Genomic DNA, 25,011 nt, shown 5'->3' with positions numbered 1-25,011 from the left:
ATGAAGCAACAACAACATAGCTCAGACCAACATTGGCCATTTAAAAGTAAGCTCATTTAATGCATCACAGGCAGTGTAAACGGGCTGATGTTAATGTTACCAAGAGTCACACGTTCTTCATGCTGCTGTCATTACAGCTGAGTAAGTTCAGGAATTATTAGGTAAATGGGAGTTTACTGGAAATGTAATAGTTATGATAACACTAAAGCTGAAAATCAGCTATGTTCACAAAATAGACAGAACTTACAAGCACTATAACTTCTCTAACTTCTGCTTGGAAATTAGTCAATTGATCTTATTCCTCTTCTTTTGGGATTTTTGCACAAGGGATGATACATCAGATCATCTTACTCCCTTGGTGTTTTCCTTCCTCAGAAGCAAAGTCAGAAAAAACTTCATATATCCCTGAGGGGCAATTAATTACCCACATCAGTAACCTCCACGTCCTCTGTAATGTGTCCTTGAACTTTTTCACTCCATCCTCAGATCCTTTTGACGTCATGTCATCTCTCCTACAGCCAAGAGTAAATCATCTCATCCTTCACTTTACCAACCAACCAACATGAACTGTCCTTTGAATGTACTCCCTCCATATTAGTAATTAGTGTATAATCGACACAACAGTAACTTGTTACCTTAGAACATGTTTTTGCCTCAAACGAATAATTTATACATATAGCAGCTTTATTTTATACCTGTCATATTAGCATGGAATTTTCATCTTAAATTGACACTAGTAAACCTGATCTGATGGCCTAACCTTTGTATTGTGGGATAGGAAACTATAAATCAAACAATAAAAATAGATGTCTTATCTGTCACCGGGTTGTCAATGATTATATGGCAGTAAGTTTTAACAGTTCGGATAAATTATGTCAGCTGCTGCACGTTTCTGATAAAGGAAGGATACTCTGTGCCTACTGCATGCTGAGTCATGAGATTTGAACATTTCAGTGGAACCATAAAGGCAGATTCAAATAAAAACTGCTTAACGCTGAATTATACATTTGTGTTTATTTAAATACAAATAGAAAAGAAACAGAACGACTGTAGTGACATCGAAGTGCTTAAACTGAAAATATGTGCACCTTCTGATATAGAATGATTATTCTACCACAAGAGGGTGATTAGTTGCAGTAATGGACAAGCTCTTAAGATACTGCTGTTTTGATGTCTTTTACAGGAACACCCACAAGTGTTTTTCATTGAAATGAAGTAAACATCTCTAAACTATTGCACTGATTTTGATTCATAGATAGATAGATAGATAGATAGATAGATAGACAGATAGATAGATAGATAGATAGATAACAAATGTACACTATGTGACTTCCAGTCTTTTGAAAAGGAATCAACCTATCCAATCCCATCTGCTTCTTAAGAGCACTGAATGGTGTTATCTTATTGTATTGCATTTGATTCTTTTTGTTACCATTAATCAATTGCAATATGCTTCATAGACATAAAGTTTTACGGAGACGATGCACTAATTCACCTACTAATCCACCTCATATAAAACTTGATCATGGTCCATCACAAGGCAAAGATACAAATATAGTGAAAAAAATTACACACTCACACTCATGTGACTCCTTCACTAACCACTACTTCTTGCTATATGTGAATGTTATGCAATATCAAATTTATTGATAAATCACTAAATATATAATTTCCAAATTTATTGGGACAGTTCTGTCCACAATATACAAATACTGGGATTGTCATTTTAATTTTTTTAAATGAATGAAAATATAAGAAATGTTTATGGAATATATATGCTAAAACACTATAATCAAAAAACTGAAACTGAAAACAAAAGTAAACAAAATATGAGAAGGTACTTATCTGTAGTGCAGACTGTCATTTAGTAACTCATCTGATTACTTTCTACATTACAACAGTTTCATGATAATCTGTTGACGAGTCTGGCAGTTCACGGCAGATACTTGTTGATTTGAAGCACTTGGGAGTTTCAGCACGCGAAAGGCCTGAAAGTCAGTCTGGAAAGGTCTGAGCAGGCTGGTCGTCAGGAACATGCTGGGGCGTACAGAGAGTGACCTCTGCTGCACAGCCCGGCCTGCACGCGCGCCCGTGTCAGCGGTGACGTCTCGGCTGCTTTTACGACGGTGTGCTTACACAATGACAATTTCCGTCAGTTTGACTCGCGGCTCGCGACCGCGTTGAACGAGCGTTATTTTCTTTCGCTTCCATTTTCGGCTGAAACGACACTTTTTTCAACACAAACCATCGACCATTATCTGAGACTGTACCAGACACACAGGAGGAGAGTTTTGGGGGATACATCGGGGTTGTACTTGCACTCGTTGAACTCGTTAAATAGCAGCTCGAGGCCCGGTGGAGAGCTCGAGCGGCGGCTCCGAAAAAGTTTGTTGTTGTCACGTGACGTCAGACGAATGTGGCGTTGAAAAAAAAGTTTGTTTGGGATAGTAAAACTGCGCGAGTCACGACATTATCACCGCCTACTGCTCAGCGTCTTCATCGCAATGCCTCAACCGAAATGCCGAAAGATTGCCGTTATAGGTTACCGGTCTGTAGGTGAGTACAGCGCTCGGGCTCGTGCGAAGCTAATGTTGAGCTAACATGCTAACGTCCTGGCTTTGTTTTCCTACCGAGCCGCTCCGCTGACAACAGGAACGCCAGTTTAGCTTTGTTCACCTTTCTTTGTGCGACCTGTGTTTTCTGCGCAGGTGATCACGAATCTACCCAGCACTAAACTCTTTATTACTGTAGACGAGTTTAGGGCTGCATGAGCAATATTTTCTTGGCTTAGTAATTTTTCTCCAAAAAAGTTGAAGGATTCTACATTTACTTCAGAAAAAACCTGTATACATGGCAATTACAGGTCATTTCTTTGATATGATTTCATATCAGTCACCCAAACTGAGGTGGTCCCACCACTCCCACTACAAGGTGGGGGTAAAATAAACTTTCGAAGTATGAAGAGTGTTATCAAAATTATACAAAATTAACGTTGACATCAGGATTCATGTCACAAATTGATAGATAAGGATTGAAACCCCCTGTTGTTAATTGATTAGAAAGATTTAGATCACACGTTTTTAATGAGTTGACTGATTCACACTTGTGTCCAGTCTGATCTGAGTCATGATGCTTCACCACTGATGTCTGAATGTTAATTTTTTTTCAATAGTTTGTACCAGTTAATTGAATTGAATGTGCAAGGATATAGACATAAACACATAAATCCAAATAACACACTAAAACACACACATTACTGAAATACTAGAACATTCTCAAGATGCATTGTTTGCAGTTGCAGCTTTTACAGAGACACTGTTCTCACTTTCATTGTCCTGTAGCTCCTGCCTGAGGGCAGCAGCTCACTATAATGTGACCACGTTGGTGAGGCGGGTCCCTTAGAATGTATTGCATTTTTATTTATTTTATTTTATTGCAGGTATAGTTGTAGGGTCGTTTGTGTCTCATCAGTTTTATCAATTCCATATACTGTTGAATGTGCATATCAGATCACGGCACTTGCTGAGGAACTAAGGAGTTTACAAGAAAATTAACCAACAACTCTGTTCAACACAAGTATAAAATATTTACCATAGATTTTCCATTCTTCTAGTGTTATTGGGTTTTATTTACAACCTATAGCTTAAAGGTGCATTAAGGAGTTTGCACGTTTTATGCGAAACAGCGCCCCCTGCAGGCCTTGGGCGTAATGCAGCTTAGTGAAAAACTCGTGCCTGTGGCTCGTGTGCATGGAAGAAAGAATCAACTTTCTCGCTCATTTAGTAGCGCTCAAATAAAATTTAAGTTTCTTTTACCTGGTGGAGTCTGTGCTGGAGCTGTGGCAGTGCTAGAAGCCAGTCTTTTCTTACTTTCTGGAAGCTCCTGCTCAGTTGTTGCTCACTAAGCATCTGGCGGAGTAATGGCGGACAAAACGAAAACTTAACCAGCCGGAGCTCGCATTACGTCATTCCTTTCAAATTCTCCCCCCAAAAATTCTGGTGCCGGACCGGCACTGCAACTTTCAAGTGACAATTTAGCGCCGTTAGAGGTACTTGTAATGAATATGTCAGGGCACATTGTACACATCATTAAAAATGTGTAACATGTTTATGGTGGAAAATACGTATTTTTAAGGTTGTAAAACTCCTTAATGCACCTTTAACTCTAGTTTCTCAATCTGCCCATGTGTTGCACCTGCTTCATCTTTTCCTCTGAGTTACAAGAGGAAATCTAATATTCAGCCAGCAATGTCTTGGTGGAGTGCCAACTTGAAGCGATAGGAGAGAGGTGGATAAAATGTCGTTTCAACAGGCTTTTAAATCAAGTATACCTTATGTTTTTTTTTCTTTCTCTTCCACAGGAAAGTCATCTCTTACAATACAGTTTGTGGAAGGGCAGTTTGTTGATTCATATGATCCAACCATTGAAAATAGTAAGTTTTTGATAAGTAAAAAAATAACTGTACAAGCTATTATGAAGTTGTCATGCCCTAAACTGTTGTTCTCTGCAGCCTTTAACAAAATGGTCAATGTGAATGGCCAGGACTTCAATCTGCAGCTAGTTGATACAGCTGGACAGGTAAGTTGTGAATTTACCTTCAGAACTGGCACAAGGATCAATGTTTTTTTAGTTAAAAATCAATCAGTTTGATGTGTTAATATCAAAATGATATTTGGCCTTGTAGATAGACTCACACTTTTATGTTCTATGAGCTGAAAACCAATGCTAGTCAGTTATTCACTGTACTCAGTGGGATCTTCATTTCTTATTTCTGTCTGCAGGATGAGTACTCAATTTTTCCACAATCCCATTCAGTGGACATCCATGGCTACGTTCTCGTCTATTCAGTGACGTCCATGAAAAGGTGTGTGAATGTTTTATTTTTTATCTGCATACTTGTAAGTCATCGGGCACAGCTTAGATTTTCAGGATGTTGCTAAACTGAAACACAGGAGTGTCATTCTGTCATGTTCAAGTTACCTTTTCGTGGATTTTACAATGTTAACTCTTCTTACTGTATCAAAGAAGGATTCTGATTATTGTTTACGGAAGGCTTTTTTACTTTGAGCTTAATTGTCTCATTTATGTTTTTGCAATTTTTCTTTAACAAAATAGTGAATGTTTGAATTTTCTACTGGCTTTCAAAAAGCTTTGTTTCAAATGACTTTATCTCTCTTCAGTTTTGAAGTAGTGAAGGCTCTACACGACAAGCTGCTGGACATGGTTGGGCAGATGCAGTAAGTTCTGGTTGTTCATGGAATCACAATGTATATGAATGAGTTTGTTTTTTTTTTTTACCATGTGGATTTTTTTAATGCAACATTTTACTTTTAGGGCTCCGACTGTCCTCGTTGGGAACAAGAAAGATCTCCACATGGAAAGGTAAACAAGGAAACTGAAGTCTTCAAAATATCCTCGACCCATGATGTGCTGTTGTATCTGAACCATAGCTACTTTAACATCACAGATATTTTTGATATTTATTGAGAAAACAATTTAGCCTTTCCTTGTTTTCCAGATTATTTGGCCAGTATAATAAAAACAGAATCTGCTCTCATCCCTTAAACATGGAATTGAACCAGTATTTTACTTGAAAAAAGAAAGCCCAGTCTTATAGTCTTGCAACTTTGCCTCAAATAATTGTTACGGCTTTTGAGATGAGTTGTCACTTGGTGTCCTGACGTCACATCAAAGACATTTCCTCCTTTCATAAAAACTCTTTTGGTTCCCAGGGTTATCAAGCCCGAGGAGGGAAAAAAACTTGCCGATTCCTGGGGTGCAGCCTTCATGGAGTCCTCAGCCAAGGAGAACGAGGTAACGACGGACACGCCGGCGTACGAGCTCAGCAGCGTGTCGTCCCTGTCGCAGATTCACTCTCTCACGGCGGCGCTCTTGTTCTGCAGACTGCTGTGGAAGTTTTCAAGCGGATCATTTTGGAGATGGAGAAAGCGGATGGGAACGCACCCCCGGAGGAGAAGAAGTGTGCTGTGATGTGAGAGTGTATCCTGGACATCAGTAAGCGCATTTACTGAAGGACAGGAGGCACAACTTCACCAGCTCGCCACTCGTGACCTCACTGACACCACGACACTGCAGTGGAACATTTTTTTTGGTCCGTTGTGATACCAGATTGATTTCCATAGCAAAGCAGCTGCTCACACAGTTGGAAAAAACAAAAAAAGAAGAAGAAAAAACAAACTTTGTCACTAATTGTAACCACCAGGGTGAGGTTTCTCAAGAGCAGGAATGATCTCAGTTTTAAACAAAGATGCACCTTCAGTAAACCTTCTCTATAAATATTGAGATGTTTCCTGTGATTCGATGTAGTCCACAATTTTGGGTTGAGCTACATGCTCAGAAAAGCAAAACGACAACGACAAAAAAACCAAATTATTGTTCAAATTAATTTCACCATTTCCTTTAATGTCTGAGCTGTCATTGGGTAATATCTGACAAATCTATGGGTTGCTGGGTTAATGCGCAGTGAGGACTGGTGCGTCATTCCAGCCTGTCTTTTCACCGGTGGCGCCGAGTCACAGTTCACATTGCTTCAAATGTGATAAAAGTGTCACTACTCCTCACAAACGGTGGGTTTCCTCACACATCCTGTAATGAGATTTCACCTGAAATCATGCTGTAATTTCTTATCAACTTTCTTCAGGTACCGTTTGCCAATGATCTGTGGAGCAACGTGTCCACAACATGTATATTTAACAACTCTCAGTTTCTGCATATAGACCTCTGACGTTCTACAGTTTAATTTTATTTCTACAGTTTCATTTCACAATAATTGTTATAAATATGGCATCTCATGGACAGTATTGAGAGAAAGTTAGTGTAGGTTGGATAGATATTTGCTATATACCAGTTAAGGCCTTTTTCTTAATATGAATAGAATATTAGATACTGGTTTGGTACTATTGATTGTGTCTTCACTGATGCAAAATTTGTTTTTCCTTAAGTATCCTGAATGCATTAAATGCTTCTATGTGCATTATGAACATTTTTGAGTTAATTTTTTTAAAATGAACTTTTAACATTGCATGAGAGTATTTCAGTGGGCGATTCCCCACAGTGTTGGATTAGGAATTTTCAGACTCATGGTTTTGATTTGATGCTTGACAAAGCCAATCCAGTATGGTTTGCAATTTTCCCCATAATTCAGATTTAAGAGTTTGCAATAGTAATTTCCACGCAATCTTTAATGACATGTTGTCATAGTCAGTAGCCCTACAAAGATATGACACATGTTTTTTTTCCCCCCTTCCTTTCTATAAACCCCATGTTGTACCTGTAGCGGGTAATTGTAACTTTTTATGAAGTGTTGTGCTGACTAAGTAGCCGAAGGATGATGGTTAAATAGAAGCTGGTGATGCTGTGTCTTGTGCCTTACAGTTGTTCAGACTCCCTCATCTGCTTCTTCTCATGACACAAGGTGCTCTTTAAGGGGTTTTTTTCCTTCTCTTTGTTGACTTGACACCATGGGTGCAGGAGTTGTGCATCTCACCACCAATATTCCCATGAGTGTCAATGTTAATTCAGAAATCTTGCTGTAAACAGTTTTGTACATAAATAAATCTGTCACTCATTTGATGAGTCTATTTTTTTGTTTTTTGTTTTTTGGCTGTCATTATTCATGCAGGAATGCAGTTTTGATAGAAAATGTAGAATATGGTGCAGTTTGCAAATGATACCATGATATCAATCTTGTCAATTAGCAAAATACTCCATGGACAGATTACCAGTTCATCACAGGAAAATGCACACACACACACACGCACACACGCACACACACATTCGCATGCTTTGGGGCAGATTGAATTCATTTAGTTTCTGAGCTACATCTACAGACTCACACCAGTGACAGTCTAGCAATGACAGTGACAGTCTGCTATGCACTCTGGGCCTTGACTGTCTTGTCCCCAAGGTATTTTAGAATTTGCTTTAAAAATTAATTGTGTAAAATTCAGTTTGTAAAGAAAAGATGGACATTGAAATTGGATAATTTTCGAGCAGTGCTGATTTTGAAGTGAAGTTATGGTAAAAAACCTATGGTCGCCTATATTAGCGCACTTACCTCACTGGTGCTACACAGTGATGTTTGTGGACTTATACCCACACAACTGCATGACTGCTTCAAAAATAAAGTACTTTGCACTAACAATTCGTCTGAGTAAGTGTTAGAAATTCGTGCTCTCCATCGGGTTTCAGATCGCACACTCGTCAATGTCGTTGCGGGGATACTCGGAGCATTACGTTACCGAGGCTGCTCCATTCACCAGGCGGAAGACTTGCGTGTTTGGCGGATCTGCAGCCAGTTGCACATCACCCGGCGACAGGAAGGTGATCGAGCTCATGGAAGATGGAGTGTGTGAGTTATCCGCCTTTCTCTAGCTTGTTTAGCTCGACAGCGCCGCGATAAACAAACAAACAAAACAACCTCAATCTGTGAACGAAGTTAACAAACACGACTTTTCGGTGTATGCTAACGATAGCAGCTAGCTGGCGAGCTAATTCTTGGTACAGTTCTGGAGCTCTGCCTCTCGTAAATTATGCTTGTCAAGTAGCAGCACAGTAGTTGTTAAAAGCAACGACTTTAATAATGTTTTCTGATCGGAACCTTTGAGCAGTCACGACCAAAAAGGATCATAATGTGTCACTGTGGTCGCTGCCGTAAAGTCACCTCCACTCTAATGTCAACAGATTGTGATGCTAGCTAGCAGGATGCTAACATGTCGAGTAGGAAAGAAAACAAAATCCCGTTAACAGTGTTTTGTAAAGGTTTAACAGTAATAACAAACTGTCAGCTGTGTGACTTGAGATATTTGATGTATATGAGTGAGTATGGAACAGTTTGATGGTTAACTAGATGGCTGCGCTGCAGTCCGAAGTTACAAAGTGCAGTCAGCTCACTGGAAGTCATGAATAATGAAGCAGGTCAGACAGTTGACACTGCAGCTGACCTTTCACCACAACTCTGACACATCTTCATCACTGTCAGAAGGTCAGGCTGTGTGTGTGATCACAGTGCTATTCATCCTGCGTTATCTGGATCGATGCATGCTTTGGAATTTAGTAGTCACTATTTCCGTCGCGAAGCAACATTCTAGCCAAAGCAAATGTTACAATGACTGATAAGAAACGTTTCTGCATTTAGAAAAAAACCCCCCAAACAAACTGCTACAGTAAAGACAAGGTAAGTGACAAATACACTACGGACAGGCCACCAGCTCATCACAGGGCGATGAGAGACACACATTCACACATGGGCTATTTAAAGTCACCAATTCATTTTATTGCACGTGTTTTGGCTGTTGGAGGAAAGCAGAGATCCAGGAGGAACCCCACCTCCACGCAAACCTCAAACAACAACACCCCCCTAAACCCAACCTAGATTGAACTCATGAGGCAAAAGCATTAACCTCTTAACCACCAAGCAGCGTTGGAAGCCCGTATTGTTGCAATGAGGAAAAAGGAAGAATCTATAAGAAAACTCCTCGCCCTCTTATTGCTTCCTGTCAAGTTCTGCTGAAAAGAATGTGATCAATGCAGTACGTCAAAAGCAGTATAGATTAGTATGGGAACATGACATTAAAGGTTGCTTTTATAAATACAAGTACAGGAGAGTCTCTTGAAATGCATAAGATTTCCCTAAAACTTTATTCATGCAGTAATGTAGATCTGGTTTGATTATACACAGCTGTTTTTTTATGGCTCACATGAATCAGTTAAGATCAGTCAAAGATTTACTTTTTAAACCACTTCATCCAACTCTGGATTCTGCGGCACTGGAGCCAACCGGGTACACCGTGCACATCTCCATCTGCCGTAGGACAAACAGAGAGACGCTCACTTCAATTCCAAGCAGTTCTGCAGCTTTGCTTTCTGTCTAATCCTCATGGGTTCTGCAGATTGAGATGTGGTTTTGAAGCTATCTGATGGCACTCAAAACAAATTGGATCTTTACTTTGTTTTTGTTTCAGATTCCAGCGACCATTGATGACTTTGAAGGCAAAAAGGAGCCGATGGTAGAAGGTGAGAAACTTGTTTATGTGAAAACTTTCTCCTCTATTTTTTTATTATCTTATTTTTTGTTTCTTTCTTTGTTTTCCAGACCCAGAGCATAATGTCTACACCAGGTTTATGAAATCCCACAGATGTTATGATCTGGTACCCACCAGCTCCAAATTAGTTGTGTTTGATACGTCACTTCAGGTAAAACCAAAAGATTACATTGTAAACAGTGCATTCTTTGTCTCTCAAACCAGTGAGGTCTGATGAGTTTCTATTGTAATTTTCCAGGTGAAAAAGGCCTTTTTTGCACTCGTTTCTAATGGGGTGAGAGCAGCGCCTCTGTGGGACAGTAACAAGCAGTGCTTTGTTGGTAAGAGATTGTATTTTTCATCAATAAATGTGAAAAATCTGGTAAGATATTTTCCTGATCTGAACCTTCTGTTTCTATTGGTCAGGTATGCTCACCATCACAGACTTCATTAACATTCTTCATCGCTATTACAAATCTCCCTTGGTAAGATACTTATTGTGGAAATGTTGATCAATTACAACTAATGTACAGAAGTTTTTCTGTTTGTCTTGATTCTTTTAAATTTGTAATCTTTCAGGTTCAGATTTATGAATTGGAAGAGCACAAAATTGAAACCTGGAGAGGTGAGGATGTTTCTGAAGATCTGATCTCATTTGCTCTCCTGATCTTCAGAGTAAACTGATCCGTCTGCTTGTGTTTGCTATAGAGGTGTATCTTCAAGACTCGTTCAAGCCTTTGGTTAGCATATCTCCCAACGCAAGGTGAGCTATTGTCAATATTGTCTTTCCTGGGTATTTGCTTCTCTGTGTGTGTGTGTTTTTTTTAATTCCAAGTAGATTTTGAATGTGGGGTGTGTGTCTTGTTTTGAGAGTGAATTTATATCTGAAGTTCTGAACCAATCTGGAGTTTTCTCAATAAGCTCAGCCACATCACCAAATAAACCCCTTCTGCCTTCCTTCTGTCACAGTTTGTATGATGCTGTATCGTCACTGCTGAGGAACAAGATCCACAGATTGCCGGTCATCGACCCCCTGACGGGGAACACACTCTACATCCTCACGCACAAGAGGATTCTCAAGTTCCTGAAGCTTTTTGTAAGTCCCAAGGGTTTCTCTCATTCCTGCTGCGTCATCAAATACTTGGTTTTTGTATTATGTGTGACTGATTACTCCATAAATCAATTAATTTATTTGTAACTAATCTTTTTCTTGTTTTGGCCGTCAGATATCAGAGATGCCAAAGCCCTCGTTCTTGAGTCAGACTTTGGAGGAAATGAACATCGGGACGTTCCGCAATATCGCAGTGGTCCGCACAGATACGCCCCTGTACACGGCGCTCGGTATCTTTGTTGAGCAGAGGGTGTCGGCGCTCCCCGTGGTGGACGACAAAGGTCTGCAGACCAGATTCCCACTGATCTTTTGCACCGATGAGATTTATGATCAATAAATCCTTTACGCCGTGATGTGTTTTCTCTAACTTGCAGGTCGAGTGGTGGACATTTACTCCAAATTTGACGTTATAGTAAGTTGAAACCAGTTCACGCGTGTGCAACAGTTTTAAAGCTTTATCAGATCATTTTGAAAATGGATTTTGAAGCTTACATAAAGTCATTCATTGTGTGCGTGTGTTTAGAACCTGGCAGCTGAGAAAACGTACAACAACCTGGACGTGACGGTGACCAAAGCCCTGCAGCATCGCTCGCAGTACTTCGAGGGCGTGCTGACGTGCAACAGGCACGAGACCCTGGAGGCCATCATCAACCGGCTGGTGGAGGCCGAGGTGAGGAGCGAGGAAGAAAACCTCTTGATATGATTCACTCTTATCGCCTGCTTTCCTGGGCATTCTTCCAAAACGATTGACACGCTCAGTCACATTCCATCATTCTGACGCATGCTTAAACGATCAGCAGCACGGACAGGTTCGTCTTGTAGAGGCGAGGGGGAACGTTAACGGCGTTCCTGTGTGGCTTTCAGGTGCACAGGCTGGTGGTGGTGGATGAGCAGGAGGTGGTGAAGGGGATCGTGTCCCTCTCAGATATTCTCCAGGCTCTGGTGCTGACCGACGGAGATGAAGGTAACGGCATGTTCAGCCTTTGGGAATGAAATAATGTAGCATTTCTATTTTTGTGACACGGTGTTCTGATTCTCCCGCTCACAGGCACAGCTTGAGAAAAATCACTCAAAGGAAAGGCAACTTTTTAGGAGGGGGCCGGAGCACAGGGAGAACGGACAGATCGATTCACACCCTGTGCCATTCAATCTGGAAGGTTTCCTCCCGCCTCTTAACAATCTGATCTTCACTAAGTTCGAGTAATATATCTTTAAATCATCTTAGTGGCGCAGGAAGTTTGGAGCTTTCTGTAATTTGAGCCAAACACTGAGTCACCAGAGAGCCGAGGAACATGTACAAGCACAAGAAACCTCTTGCCACATGTATATTTTCCAGCAGTTCTTTGGCTGCTGTTCAGCTGATTAAGACTCTGACTATAGATATATTCCTAATAATGAAAATCATCAGTTAACTTCTGAAAGACTGCTGTCACAAGGCTGAAATCGACAAACACTTCAAGCCTTAAAACTGACTTATCGCTTCGGCTTTGTTCTGCGCAAATATGTAGTATGTTAACTATTTAAAATTATTTTGCATTCCCTCATTTGGTAAACTTGATTACTGAAATGGCAACTGAAGAATAAATGATAACACTTCCACCTTTTCCTATATGTAAACACATATTGTAACCTCAGTATTATTTGTGATCAGTGTAACACATGTATAAAAACATTACGTTTGTCTAAAATGTCGACACTTAACGTTTGATTCCGAATTCAAACACTAAACTTCGGATTGCCTTATCGATGATTCCACGTGGAGAAACAAATGAAGCGTCTTGCCGTCGTCGTCTAAATGAAGTAAAGTGTAAAAAAACCCCAACAGAGCCAAATGAAGCTCTTCCAAGCGAACAGTTCAGTCCACTGTGTAGCCGATTTGTGGCGGAGCTGGGGTCACACTTAAAGCCTCGTCAGCGCAGTCGAAAACGTCTTTACTGTCCCCGTTCCACACTCTGGATATCTGTGTTTTCTGTTTTGGCATTGCATGTGTTGTTGTTCTATGTAAACAAACAAAAAAAAAGGTGTATGATGGATTATACCATTTACTGGAGACTGCTTTTTTTTTTCCTAGCTTGTTTTGTCGTTCACATTATCAGCATTCAAGGGTTTGTGTTACTGCTTTCAGTGCTGCTCACCTCTTTTTTTTTGTTTTTTTTGTTTTTGTTTCTTAAAAAATGGTTCATCACTGCAGAGTGTGGTCCAGGTTAACGTCGTCCCCTTTATTTCATGCTATCTACGGTGATGTCGGAGCGTCAAACATTTTAGATTTGTTAACTGTCTTTCTCTTCATTGTATTTAGGAGACTTTTACCAAACTCACTGAAGACCAGCATCTTTTTTTTTTCTTTTTATCTCCTAAAGAGGAACACTTCACGTTTAATGTTTTGGTATACATGAAATGGCACATGTACGGCTGTATGTAAACAGTTTTTGTACTAATCTGCATCGAGATTATAGTTTTCAGTATGAGCAATAAAGGATCTTGAAGATTGAAATCTAAATTAGGTTGACTTTTTTTTTTTTTTTTAACTTCTTAACCAGTTCTGAACTGTTGAAGGTTTAATGGTGACGGCAAAATTAGCCATAGCTGTGAACGCGAGTGTGTCCGCTCGCTCTGTGATCGACTAGCGAGCTGTCCCAAGTCGAACCCCGAGCTGGAAAACGCAGGACAGAACGCTAATGGATTTCACAAACTCGTCCTCATGATACTTTACCGACACCAGTTCATCAGGAATAAGGCATTTCAACACCGACCTCTCAGCTACATTGTACTGCTGTTTCACAACTCGCTCTTTCAGAACTATGCAAGGCTCGACCAGCTGCTACTTTCAGTGGAAAATTGCAGTAAATGTCTTCTGTTATATTTACATGGAGCAAGTCATTCTACAGGTCATGTTTTGGCTCATCTGACGCACATTTGACGTCTTTAGATTGAATGATTCATGCCTGCTCTGACGACTAATAAAGGCAACACAACCCAGCCTTCTAGCACCGTCTCAACCAGCTCTTGTGGGAAATATCAATATATATTTAAATATCTCACTTTCCATTCATCTGCATGCAGATGCAGTTGAGTGTGTTTGCAGGATTGACACAGAAATAGTATAAAACAAGGCGAATGCGACTGTGACAAAAAAAACGGAGTTCTTTGGTCGCCAACCATCTGTCCAAGAATATGTCCCTTTTCTACTGCTTCAGTCTCCACAGAATGTAAAACATTCTCTATTTATCACACACAAGAACTGAATTTATGGTCAATGTAACAAAAAAAAACCCAATGCCATATGTGTAACTTTTACAGCAGTTGCAGACTAAATATAATTTAAAAAAAAGGGATCTAACATGCACACAGAGCTCTGACTTTCCTCGCCAACATCTGTTTGTAATAACATGTTTGAAAGTGGAAGAAAAAAAAAAGTCTGAGGAGTCAGTCAACACAGACACCACATAGAAAAACAACTGTATTTATTTATTCTACACTGGAGGTTACATAATGATTTCCTGAAAGGTTATTACATTGACATAATTCTTTGCCACAACTGGACAAAAACCTGGAAAATTTACAACCTGTAATGTCCTACCTCATTTAGTTTTGAGTCGCCTCACTACTTGCACAGGGATACTGAGAGCTAAATACTAAAAAAACATGATATATTATGCACTTTTACACTTTAAGGCGAACATAAACTCTGACTTGTTAAATATGCTTCACATTCAGTAGAGCACTCCAGTCCTTCCAGCCCAAAACATCAACACCGAGTGCAGTTTTATTTGTTCTGACATCTCTTGCAAAAAAGCGCGAGAAACAGACACATTTCAGTAGTATTTGCTTTCTAAAATTCTGTTCCCACTTATCAGAAGGGGGAAAAAAAAAAGTCTGCTTCTCTCCACAGTTTTCCAGTCAGAAGGAGGTTTACAGCGACTGACTGGCACGACTTGTGTAAACGTTCTCATTTTCAGTGGCGTGATCTTAAATAAACACTGGGGGCCGCGGCCAGAGACGATTCTGAGAACCGCTGCGTTTCGATGCCGTGAGGTCAAAAGTAGTGCACATGTGGCCTTTCAGGCGTTCACAGACGCTCACAGCATACATGTTTAAATAACAGGGAGACAAGCACACACACACACAGTACCTGGGAAACTTGCATATGGGTAAAGACAATAGTGCAGCTAATTCCTGAAAACATAAACGCAGAGAGTGATTTGTCACATTGGAGGAAGCATCCACGTATTTTATGACAGAAAAATAAAAAATAGAAATCACACGCTGCCCTGCAGTAATGGAAGGATACATTGTGAGCTATGTTTCTACAACATTTGATCGCTTTCTTCAACATAAAAGATTAAACCAACGAACACGTACGATTACTTTCATATACAGACGGGTATATCTGGATGTGAGTTTATGTGGAGTATAGTGGTTCCACTGGGCCGGGGGGCGGGCGGCCCGAGGGGAAGCCAACGTTAGACATGCTGTGCCAGAAGAAAATATTGACATAAAAACAAAAGTATCATTCAGATTCCTGGAGTTTGTGTGTTTTTGGCTCAGATACAAAGAAATATGTGAGTGAGAAGTCTTGTTTAGAGCAAAGGATGGTTAAACATATAAGTGACATACACCAGCATATCTGACGGAATGTAGCAGTATTTGTTCTCATTTCAGATTAAACATTCAGAGAAGTAAATTTAAAAAAAAAAAAAAGGACATACAACATATAACCTGATGTGGTCTGGTCCAAAGTAATTAGAGAGTCCTGATCAAGGCTCAAGGTGTTTCTCAGTTGCAATGACAGTCTTCACCAGTTATTTTTTTATTTTCTAAAGAGAAGTAAGAGTTCGTCTTTGTCTATAAGGTGCACAAATAGAACAGTGTGCAGTTGCGAGCCCTTCCTCCACCTACTTTAATACCATCGTCGACCAGGTGGAGCACAAGTGTCTCCTAAATTCAGAAAGACACTTTCAATTTTAATTGTTAAATAAAACAGCAATGTGTTTTTTTTTTTTTAGATAAAACAAGCACACGGCTTCACATCTGAATTCAGGAAACAATCTGCTGGACCTCCACTTTGAATTCGGCATTCATTCTCCTAAGAGCTCACGAGCCAGAGAGCCACATGCACAAACTCTATACAGTGAATACATATTTTGCACCTTTAAAAGCAAAGCATTTTTTTCCTCTTTTTTAATGCATGCATCATGTACACAGTTTTCTCCAACTGATCCATTAAGAGATTGACTGAAGGGCTGCCATGTGACTTGCGGGACCACATGATGAGCATGTCTGACTTAAGACATTTGAAAACATTCCTGACAGTTGCTGCTACTTTTCTGGTTGTGAATCTACATCTGTCATTGCGGGATTCAGCAAAAGTAAACTTTATGGCTTCGTCACAAAACAAGCCAACAAAAGCAGAGCGATCTCCTATAATTCAGCAACAAACTTCCTCAAGTGTGATTATGCTGGAGGAACTGCAATTTTACAGGAAATATTCAATGTGTTTGTTTAATGAAGTGTCCACTGACTCAGTGCATCAGATTGAGACTTTTTTTTCTGCATTGTAGTTTCAGTCATATCTTATATCTTTAGCCTCTATACTTTGTTCAATCAGTTAAAAACCTGTATGTGCACTTACAATTACAGAATGAAGATGCATCTTATGTAATAATGATTTTTTTTTTTTTCCCCTCTGTGGGACGGACTCTGTCTCGTATTTGGAATGACCGTTCAGATGGTTGCAGCCCTTCGGCGGGATCCAACGATCCTCGAAATGTTCAGGAGCGAAGATGCGTCCTTACAAGTGAGAAACATTCAGCATCCCGTTGGTGTCAGATGCTCGGCGGGGAATGCACCATCTTGTTCTTGCATAATTGCTAAATGTGTCATCTGTTTCTGTCCTGAAGAGGCTGAAATCTTTTTAGATGGCGACTGTAAATAAAACCTGAGGTTTGTAACGGCCTATGGGGAAACTGTCTGGACGAGCGCTCCGGCTGACATACAGTCGAGGCTTTAGTGACGCCGTGTTCCAAGTTAATGAGCTGCATTGTCCACGCTCGGATGTTAATCTACATTTAACTAATCGCATGGATTTAGCAGAACCAGATAAGCCACGTGATTTGAAAGGAGCAGATTGTGATTTAAGGGTGACAGAGGAAGTCTTAGAAAACACCCACATTTCAGAGACTTATCATAGAGCGAGTAGAAGATTAAGTTATTGCTCCCTCACAAAGCCACAAAGAGTGAGTACTGTGTGCTTACTAAAATGTGACTGACCAAAGTAAAAGAAACATTGGGAACTAATTTTTAAAACGTTTCTTTGTTGATTACTAAATCTACTATAAGTACAGAGAAAATACCAACAGAAGAGCGTGTTTGAGATATTTGGCTGGGTAAACGAGGTAGGGTTCATCAGAAACAAAAAAAACAAACAAGTGGTTTACAAACTGGCAGGAATATCTGTGAGTTATTTTACAACGTACCGCTTTTCATCACATTTTCTTACTCTGTGCAATCTTTGCAGAGGGCCGTCAATGTCTCGTCCACCTCCTCCAGTCTGGACACACGTCTTCTCGGTGCTTTGCCGACTTAAAAAGCTCAGATTTTAACGTCTTCCTGAATCCCGAGCTGGGAGAGGGTCTTTTTGATGCGCAGGGCGGTCAAGCGGGCGGCGCCATTAGCATACCAACACTCCCTCATGATTTTACCCATGACCCGCAGCGCCTGGGGAAAACACGGGGAATACATGAGTAGAGATTAAGAGCTTACAGTGGAGTAGAAATCTGTATGATGATAATCATGCACACATAATAGATGCAGTTTAGATGCTTTTTTTTTTTTTTTGTTTTGCTCCAAATCCAAATCATTTTCCTCTTGGATTATGAAAGTAATCTTACAGGTTTTTTCATACCTCATAGCTCTGCCACCAGTTTGGGACACTGGGTCGTAGCTTTTGATCACACACCACTTTCCTCATCTCCTCGATGGACGGATCAGAAGGAACCGCGTCGTAGTAAGGCAGCTGGTACTCTTCATGGACACCTGATGATACAGCGCGGCGTGGAGGTGAGGTCAGACGCTGTCAGTTTGGGGGCAAAAATCTCCAGACTGAAAAACAGAGCGGGTCGAACCTCCAGTGTTACAGCGGCGAGCGATCTCCCAGTAGACCAGCCCCAAAGCGTAGATGTCGACACATTTGAACGACTCAAAGTGTCTCATGTTGATCGTCTCATCCAGGACTTCGGGAGCCATGTACCTGAGAGACACAACAGAACAACAACACGGCTCTGTGAAGAAGTCCACATGTGAAGGGTGCGCTGGTGTGGATGTTGAGAAAGACCTCTTGGTGCCGACTCTCTGATTTGGGGCGATGTCGATTGTGTCTGTGGCGGAGTCGTGACGGACGGCCAGGCCCAGGTCGGCAATGGCACACGTGCAGTTCTTCTTCACCAGGATGTTCTTGGACTTCAGGTCTCTGTGAGCAATGCCCGGCTTTCCTGCGCAGATAGAAATGAACACAGGTCACAGAGCGTTCAGACAAGAAAAACACACAAACCAACCAGCAGTTTAGCTTCTTGAATAATCTGTCAGCAGTGGTGGAAAAAGTACTGTAGATAAATACTTTTTTTTTAGTAACTTAAAGCTCTATTTGCTGTTAGATAAGAAGTCAAAGACATAGCATATGCTTGAAGGAAAAATAAACAAACACTCAACTTGCCTGAACTTTGAGGATTCATTATTGAGACTGCTGAGACGAAGCGCAACAAAGACTCCTCACAGTAGAACACAAAGCCTCGTGTTATATCAAAAAATGTGCAAATAATTTTGAATTTTCTCCATCACGGAGGCGTCTGATCAGTCCTAAATTTATTCTGCAGCATGACGGCCCCAAACTCACAGCTTAGAGTCTTAAAGAAGTGTCTAGCAACAAGAAGAACAGGGAGTCCGGCAACAGATGGCATGGACTGTGTGTTCGTGGTATTTGTTTTGAAAGGAACTTTAGTTGCCTAAAACCTTTACATAATACTGTGTATTAGCTGTGTTATCTTTGATGAAGAGAGAATTAAAATCTTTATTGCGAAAGTAATAAACATGATCACTCAACAACAGTACTGAATACCACTGATCCTACTACGTCCAATACTCTTCATCGCGGCGCGTGCTAGAGGCAGGGATATATTGAAGAACAAGAGAACATTTTGTTTGTTCTCGTGTGTCAGAAAGCGAGCAAGAACTCCAGCGAGTTTGGCAACACGCAAATTGCGGTGGAAAATATAGCATCTCAAAATCCGCGGCTCTTTCCGGTGGCGCTTCCACTCTTCCGTGGTCAGAATCTGTCACAAGTGGTCCATGGAAAGAAAAACGGGGAACTGGCCACATGGTCTGAGGTGGCCAAGGACCAATGATACATCCTATTGAGCCCCCACCTGTCAGTATAAATGATCTGCTGCCGACATATTGCTGCCAGACACCAGAGCACACATGAAGAGGTCTACAGGAGTCCGTGTCAGAGCAGCTTTGGCATCAGAAGGGGTGGTGCTACACAAGACGAGCATGAACACTGTGCTTTGGCTGATTTGGAAGTTGTTTCATTGGAACTGTAAAGCGTACATCCATTCCCTTTTACGATTGCTGGAGGGGGATTTTCATGGTTACTGAAGCCCTACCTTGCGTTCCAAGAATCTCCATGTGCAGATGAGCGAGGCCGTTAGCGGCTGACAGAGCCAGTTTGATCATTCCCTCGGTGGTGACAGAGTACCGGTTCAGGTAGTCAAACAGAGAGCCGTACTCGTGGTAGTCTGACACAAGCCACAGCTGAGTCCATGTGCCGTTGTCTGAACAGGAGACAAACAGGTAAAGACATGCAGGAAACTAAAAGACAAACTCAACGATCAAATGACTGAAGAAAAAGGAACAAAGCGCCGAGTTGCACCTTTATTGTCGGCAGCGATGAAGCCCAGGATGTTTTCATGACGGAGCATGATGGTCTGGTAGATTTCAGCCTCTCGGAACCAGGAGCGCTCCTCTCTGGATGAGAAGATCTTCACCGCCACGTCGCCGCCTCGCCAGCGTCCTCTCCACACCTCCCCGAATCGGCCCTTTCCGATGATCTCCTGCAGAACGATCGTTCTGGCCACAGTCCGCTGGACAAACAACGGCAGACCTTCCCAGGTAGTAGAGCACAGTGAATAAATGAAACCTTGAGTTCACTGATCTAAGATGAAAAAGAGAAAGTGACATATACAAGGTGAGGTGGAGCACTGACCGGAGCCGGATCCCGATGTGGACAGGTTATAAATGAGATCCTGCAGGCTGCGGTCTTTGGCCAGGTAGAGGTTATCACAGGAGGGATCCTCCACCTCCAGCCTCTGTCTGTGGTTATAGGCTCTCTGGTGATAATGATACAGGAACATGGCCACCAGCAGCAGCAGGCACAGCAGGAAGAGCGGCCCGGCGATCACAGCGACCAGTTCCACCAGCCCCCAAGTCCCACCGGGGCCGTAGCCCCCCCGCATGCCGGGTGCGGTCGTCACTGGAAAGAAAGACAAATGCAATTCTTTACGCTAACAAGAATTGTGAACCGACTTCAGTCCTGGAGCGATGACTGTAAAAAGCTCTGGACTAACAGCTAATGATTAAATCGAGTCAACGTTTGACTTCTGTCTTAACCTACATTGATTAATTCCAGTCAAGTCTCAAAGACATGCTAAGCTCTCCACACTTAGAGGCTTTCACTGCGAGGAGCAGCTACAGGAGGTGTTACATTACAGTAACAGCATACTAATACTTTAAGAGGTCTGCTTATTTTCTCCTGACTGATCGTACTATTCTGCAGACTTTTTGGAAAGTTTGTGACTTCGCGCTTGATTTCTGCGTGAAATGTTAGAAATTTGTTTTTAACATTTCACCTCATGTTGAGGTTTTGATTCAAATTAACAAGCGTTGCTTTTCTTCCTTTCATCCAACTAATCGACCGCAGGTCTAACTTTTTACATTCAAGTTTCCTGTCACTAAAGAATCTACATAGGCCTTTTGCAAGCCACAATATTTTCGGCCTTTGTGCAAAACACCACAGGAAACTGCGTCTTCTCAGGAACCATGACTCATAGAAAGAGCGCAAAATATTGTGAACAGACACAGGAAGGTTTTAAATATCATCACTGGTTCCAATCAGAGCCATATACTCATTTTGTGGTGAAATAAAGACAAAAAAAAAAGTCCCCTCTTCAGAGTTCAACATGTGGCAGTGTATAGTGAGCACGATTAGCTCAGTGAGTTAGACTTCCTCAAATCATTACTTCTGCTCCATATCAAACATTAAAATTTGTGCATACACCTATAATGAAAAACACCATGAACATTTAATTTCTACTTGATGAAATCTAAGTGAGCGCCCTCTCTGCAGTGAGAAACGCTACGGTTCTCACCAGAGGGTGTTTTAAGGTCAATGCTGTTGCAGTAGTCCGTGTAGCAGCAGTGGGTGTTGGAATATCCCTCCGCGCTGAGGCAGTAAATGGGTTGACCAGGGGGCATCAGGCTTTCGCGGGGGAAGCAGTTTCGAACGCGCTGCTCCTGGCCTTGGCTGAAGAAGGTGGAAGCCACGCAGGCCCCATCCGTCTCACACTGGCCCGTCTTCTGACATGGATCAACGGTGCAGTGACACCGCAGAGCTGCAGAGACAGAGGATCAGAGGGACGAAACAATGTCACCCTGAGCGGGACCTAAACTGTAGACAGTCAGGAAAACTTTGAACGTTATCAGAAAAAACATTTACAACATATCATGTAACAACATATATTAAAATGTCTGAAAAACATTCAGGTATTCAAGTGTCTATTTGGTGTAAATTGGATTTTAGAAGTTGCAGTTTGACATAAAATATCCTGGACACGTGTTGTTCGTGTAAAACTTCAGCATGTGGGTTAGTTTAGAAATCAAAAGTTAAAACTGTACACTGTGACGATCCAGAAGTTGTACTAGTGGTACGCGTGTTTCCTGTGGAGTGTTCATGTTCTCCCTGCATGCATGGGCTTTTTCCAGCTACTCCAGTTTTCCTTTCACAGTCCAAAGACATGTGTGTGTTGGTGTATAGGCGCACTGCGACACAAATGACACTCATACTATGAATTTGCCAACAGAAATAACAACTCATTTATTCTTTTTCTTTTGAATCACATTGTTTTTTTGTAAATGTATTAACTGAATCCACATTTTTCAGATGAACAATGATTTTCAGCGATAAACCGGAGGCAGACCTGAACACAGAGAGACGCAGGATGGCAGTGTAAAAGCCAGGAAGCAGAGGAAGTGTCAGAGGTGCAGCTGGGTGTGTTCAGCAGCTTCGGGACGATGAATGGAGAATTTATGTGAGAGCCATGTTGAAGTGGAGATTAAATGACCAACAAGAGGACTCAGACTTCCTGTGTGAAACCGAGTATAATGTTATCAAGACAAAGATGGGGTGTAGCATTCCTGTAATTCAGCAGAAGCCACTCGTGGAAAACGACCTTGCTCGAGCCTGTGTGCTGGATGCGTTTGTCAGAAAAACCTCCCGCATGTAGCGGAGGAAGAGGAAATTCAGAGTTAATGGGTTACAACATCTTTTGGGGCACTGACTCATATCATGCCTGAACCTACTTGGCAAATACTGGTGGTCAGAAACAAGAAAAAAAAAAAAACGGCCACAGAGGAAAAAAAGGAAGATGAATGCTGACTAAACGTGAACGAGACTGACATTACAAACTTTCCACAGCTATAAATGTCATAACATTAAATCCACGTCGGGTTTATTGTTTTCAGCCACAAAGAGAGAAAAACTCTGAATATTCACAGTGCCGACCGCTCCTCTTCCTCTGTGGTGAAAAGCATGCTTCCTTGCTTTGAAAACAAGTCAGGGTTTTCCTTCCAGTTTACATCACATCATGAATTCAGCTACATACTTATTTAACAATACAAATGGGCTAATCAGGAAAAATACATTTCTAAATGTAAATATTTGTCATTTAACCAGACAAAAAGTCTGATAAATAGTATATTCCTGTCATGCAATTAGAACTAATTCACTAGAAAAAAAAAGTACAACAAATTTCTGCAAGAATAAAATCTGGGACGAAATAGTATGTGTTTTCCCAACATGAACCGACATTTCAAATTGAAAGCACGAAGAGTTATACTTTTTATTGCCCGTGGATCCCAACATACAACACAGTAGCATCTTCCCTCCATTCATCCAACTTCTAAAACACTGTATCCGATTCACGGCTGTGGGGAGCTGATGTACTGACATTCTCCTACTCTTACACTGAAAGTAGGAGGAGCACGATGGAAGTCATTTATTAGATTATTGTGGTTATTCTATTATCATGAACACAGAATGAAAAAACAGCTTATTATAAATGAAAGGAGCATCCATGGGTTATGTCCAGATTTATCAGTTATAATATACTCATGAGATTGCTGATATCTGTTGCAACCAGGGGTGGAATTAACAAAATACAAATACTTGCACTGCTGTAATTAATTAAGTGTGTTTTTAGCTTTTATGAGCATTATTAATACTAATAATAATACATTTTATTTATCAGTGCCTTTCAAAACACACGACGTAAAAAGACAAAAAAAAAAAATAATCTGCATCTAATTTGAAATTTTTGAAATAAGTCACCAAGGAGTATATGTACAATTTGATTTATTTAAAAAAAATAGTGAAATGTTGTACACTGTCAACAGATTAAATTTCTTTTAAATTATTTTTTTTTAGAATAAGCTGCCACACTGTAATGGTAATGTACTAATTTGATATTTTTTGATGAACAGATGCAGATGAACTAAATAAAATATCTCCTATTGAGAGTGCAAGAAGGTAAAAATTGAGATTTTTTTCCTCATAATTCTGAGACTAAAGTCTTTTTTATTATTATTCTAGGTTACCTCAAAGGTACTCTTAGGTTACCTTATCCCTGTGGTGCATTCAAAGACTGTAGGAGAGCAAACAGTCACAACACCTCGGTGGGCTGAAGGTGTCAAAACCCACAAGACCTGTCCATCTCCGGAGGGGAAGCAGCCCTGACAGCCTCGGCGTGGACCGACGTCCATGTCTGACTGATCCACACAATGCAAACACACATTTCACTGCCTCTCGCCAACAACGAGACCCTCTAATGTTTGATACACTTCGCAGACACGTGAGTAATCGCTGCCGCTGTGACCTGGTTTCCTCCCGGCTAGCTTACAGCTAACTCCAGACCGTGCGGCGGCTGGATGGTGAGGAGGAGCACGGACGTACACAAGTTCACTCACCCGCACAGCCCGGGTACAGGACCGTCTGGACCACCAGCACGGCCACGCTCATCCGCAGGTCAGCCATGGTTGAGGCGTCCGCCGCCGCCGCTGCTCATCGCGTCTGGTCCTCCATGGACGAGCCGAGGCGTGATGAGGACAGCTAACCCCGCAGACAGTGAGCTCAGAGCGGAGGAGTCCAGGAACATGCTCCACCAGCAGGCACACACGCACACGCACACGCACTCAGAGAGAGAGAGAGAGAGAGAGAGAGAGAGAGAGAGAGAGAGAGAGAGAGAGAGAGAGAGAGAGAGAGAGAGGGAGACTGTCTGTCTGTCTTAAACTGATTATTGTCAGTAGAGGCAGGGTATCCTTATGTAAGTACATGGCTGTCAATTTAATGCATCTGGCATGTAAGAACCAAGCCCTAAGTGTAGGTTTTCAACTGCAGTTTGAGGTAATTAAACACAAATCAGGTGAACCGGTGTCTGCTTCCCACCTTTTTTTTTTTTAAAGAAAACAAACACAAGTCATTCCCACTTACAAGCAATTTTAGAGCATGCATGTGTGAGGAAAACATGAAAA

The 25,011-nt window shown here is 41.3% G+C and overlaps 3 protein-coding genes across 3 annotated transcripts; 2 read left to right on the top strand and 1 right to left on the bottom strand.

The window, feature by feature from the left end:
- Positions 1–2,151: 2,151 nt before the first annotated feature.
- LOC115388197 (GTP-binding protein Rheb-like) lies at positions 2,152–7,593 on the top strand. The gene is made up of 8 exons (XM_030091168.1): positions 2,152–2,556; positions 4,361–4,432; positions 4,511–4,578; positions 4,782–4,864; positions 5,181–5,237; positions 5,335–5,382; positions 5,733–5,814; positions 5,904–7,593. The coding sequence occupies exons 1-8, from the start codon at positions 2,505–2,507 to the stop codon at positions 5,994–5,996; spliced, it is 555 nt and encodes a 184-aa protein (XP_029947028.1). The 5' UTR covers positions 2,152–2,504; the 3' UTR covers positions 5,997–7,593.
- Positions 7,594–8,282: 689 nt separating this feature from the next.
- prkag1 (protein kinase, AMP-activated, gamma 1 non-catalytic subunit) lies at positions 8,283–13,648 on the top strand. Its single transcript, XM_030091167.1, has 13 exons — positions 8,283–8,371; positions 9,984–10,035; positions 10,115–10,215; positions 10,303–10,384; positions 10,470–10,528; positions 10,623–10,668; positions 10,752–10,806; positions 11,013–11,139; positions 11,270–11,435; positions 11,529–11,566; positions 11,678–11,824; positions 12,019–12,118; positions 12,203–13,648. Exons 1-13 carry the CDS (start codon positions 8,363–8,365, stop codon positions 12,211–12,213), a joined length of 993 nt encoding a protein of 330 aa, XP_029947027.1. The 5' UTR covers positions 8,283–8,362; the 3' UTR covers positions 12,214–13,648.
- A 918-nt stretch (positions 13,649–14,566) lies between these two features.
- On the bottom strand, positions 14,567–24,624 carry LOC115388815 (activin receptor type-1B-like). The gene is made up of 9 exons (XM_030092101.1): positions 24,448–24,624; positions 21,576–21,818; positions 20,414–20,680; positions 20,081–20,311; positions 19,815–19,982; positions 18,488–18,644; positions 18,279–18,403; positions 18,059–18,189; positions 14,567–17,871 (listed from the first exon to the last, which is right to left on the bottom strand). Exons 1-9 carry the CDS (start codon positions 24,512–24,514, stop codon positions 17,746–17,748), a joined length of 1,515 nt encoding a protein of 504 aa, XP_029947961.1. The 5' UTR covers positions 24,515–24,624; the 3' UTR covers positions 14,567–17,745.
- Positions 24,625–25,011: the final 387 nt, after the last annotated feature.

This window comes from Salarias fasciatus, chromosome 5 (genome assembly GCF_902148845.1).
Source record: "Salarias fasciatus chromosome 5, fSalaFa1.1, whole genome shotgun sequence".
Taxonomy (NCBI): domain Eukaryota; kingdom Metazoa; phylum Chordata; class Actinopteri; order Blenniiformes; family Blenniidae; genus Salarias; species Salarias fasciatus.
Note: the sequence above shows the minus strand (reverse complement) of the source record. Positions and strands in the feature narration are given on the sequence as shown.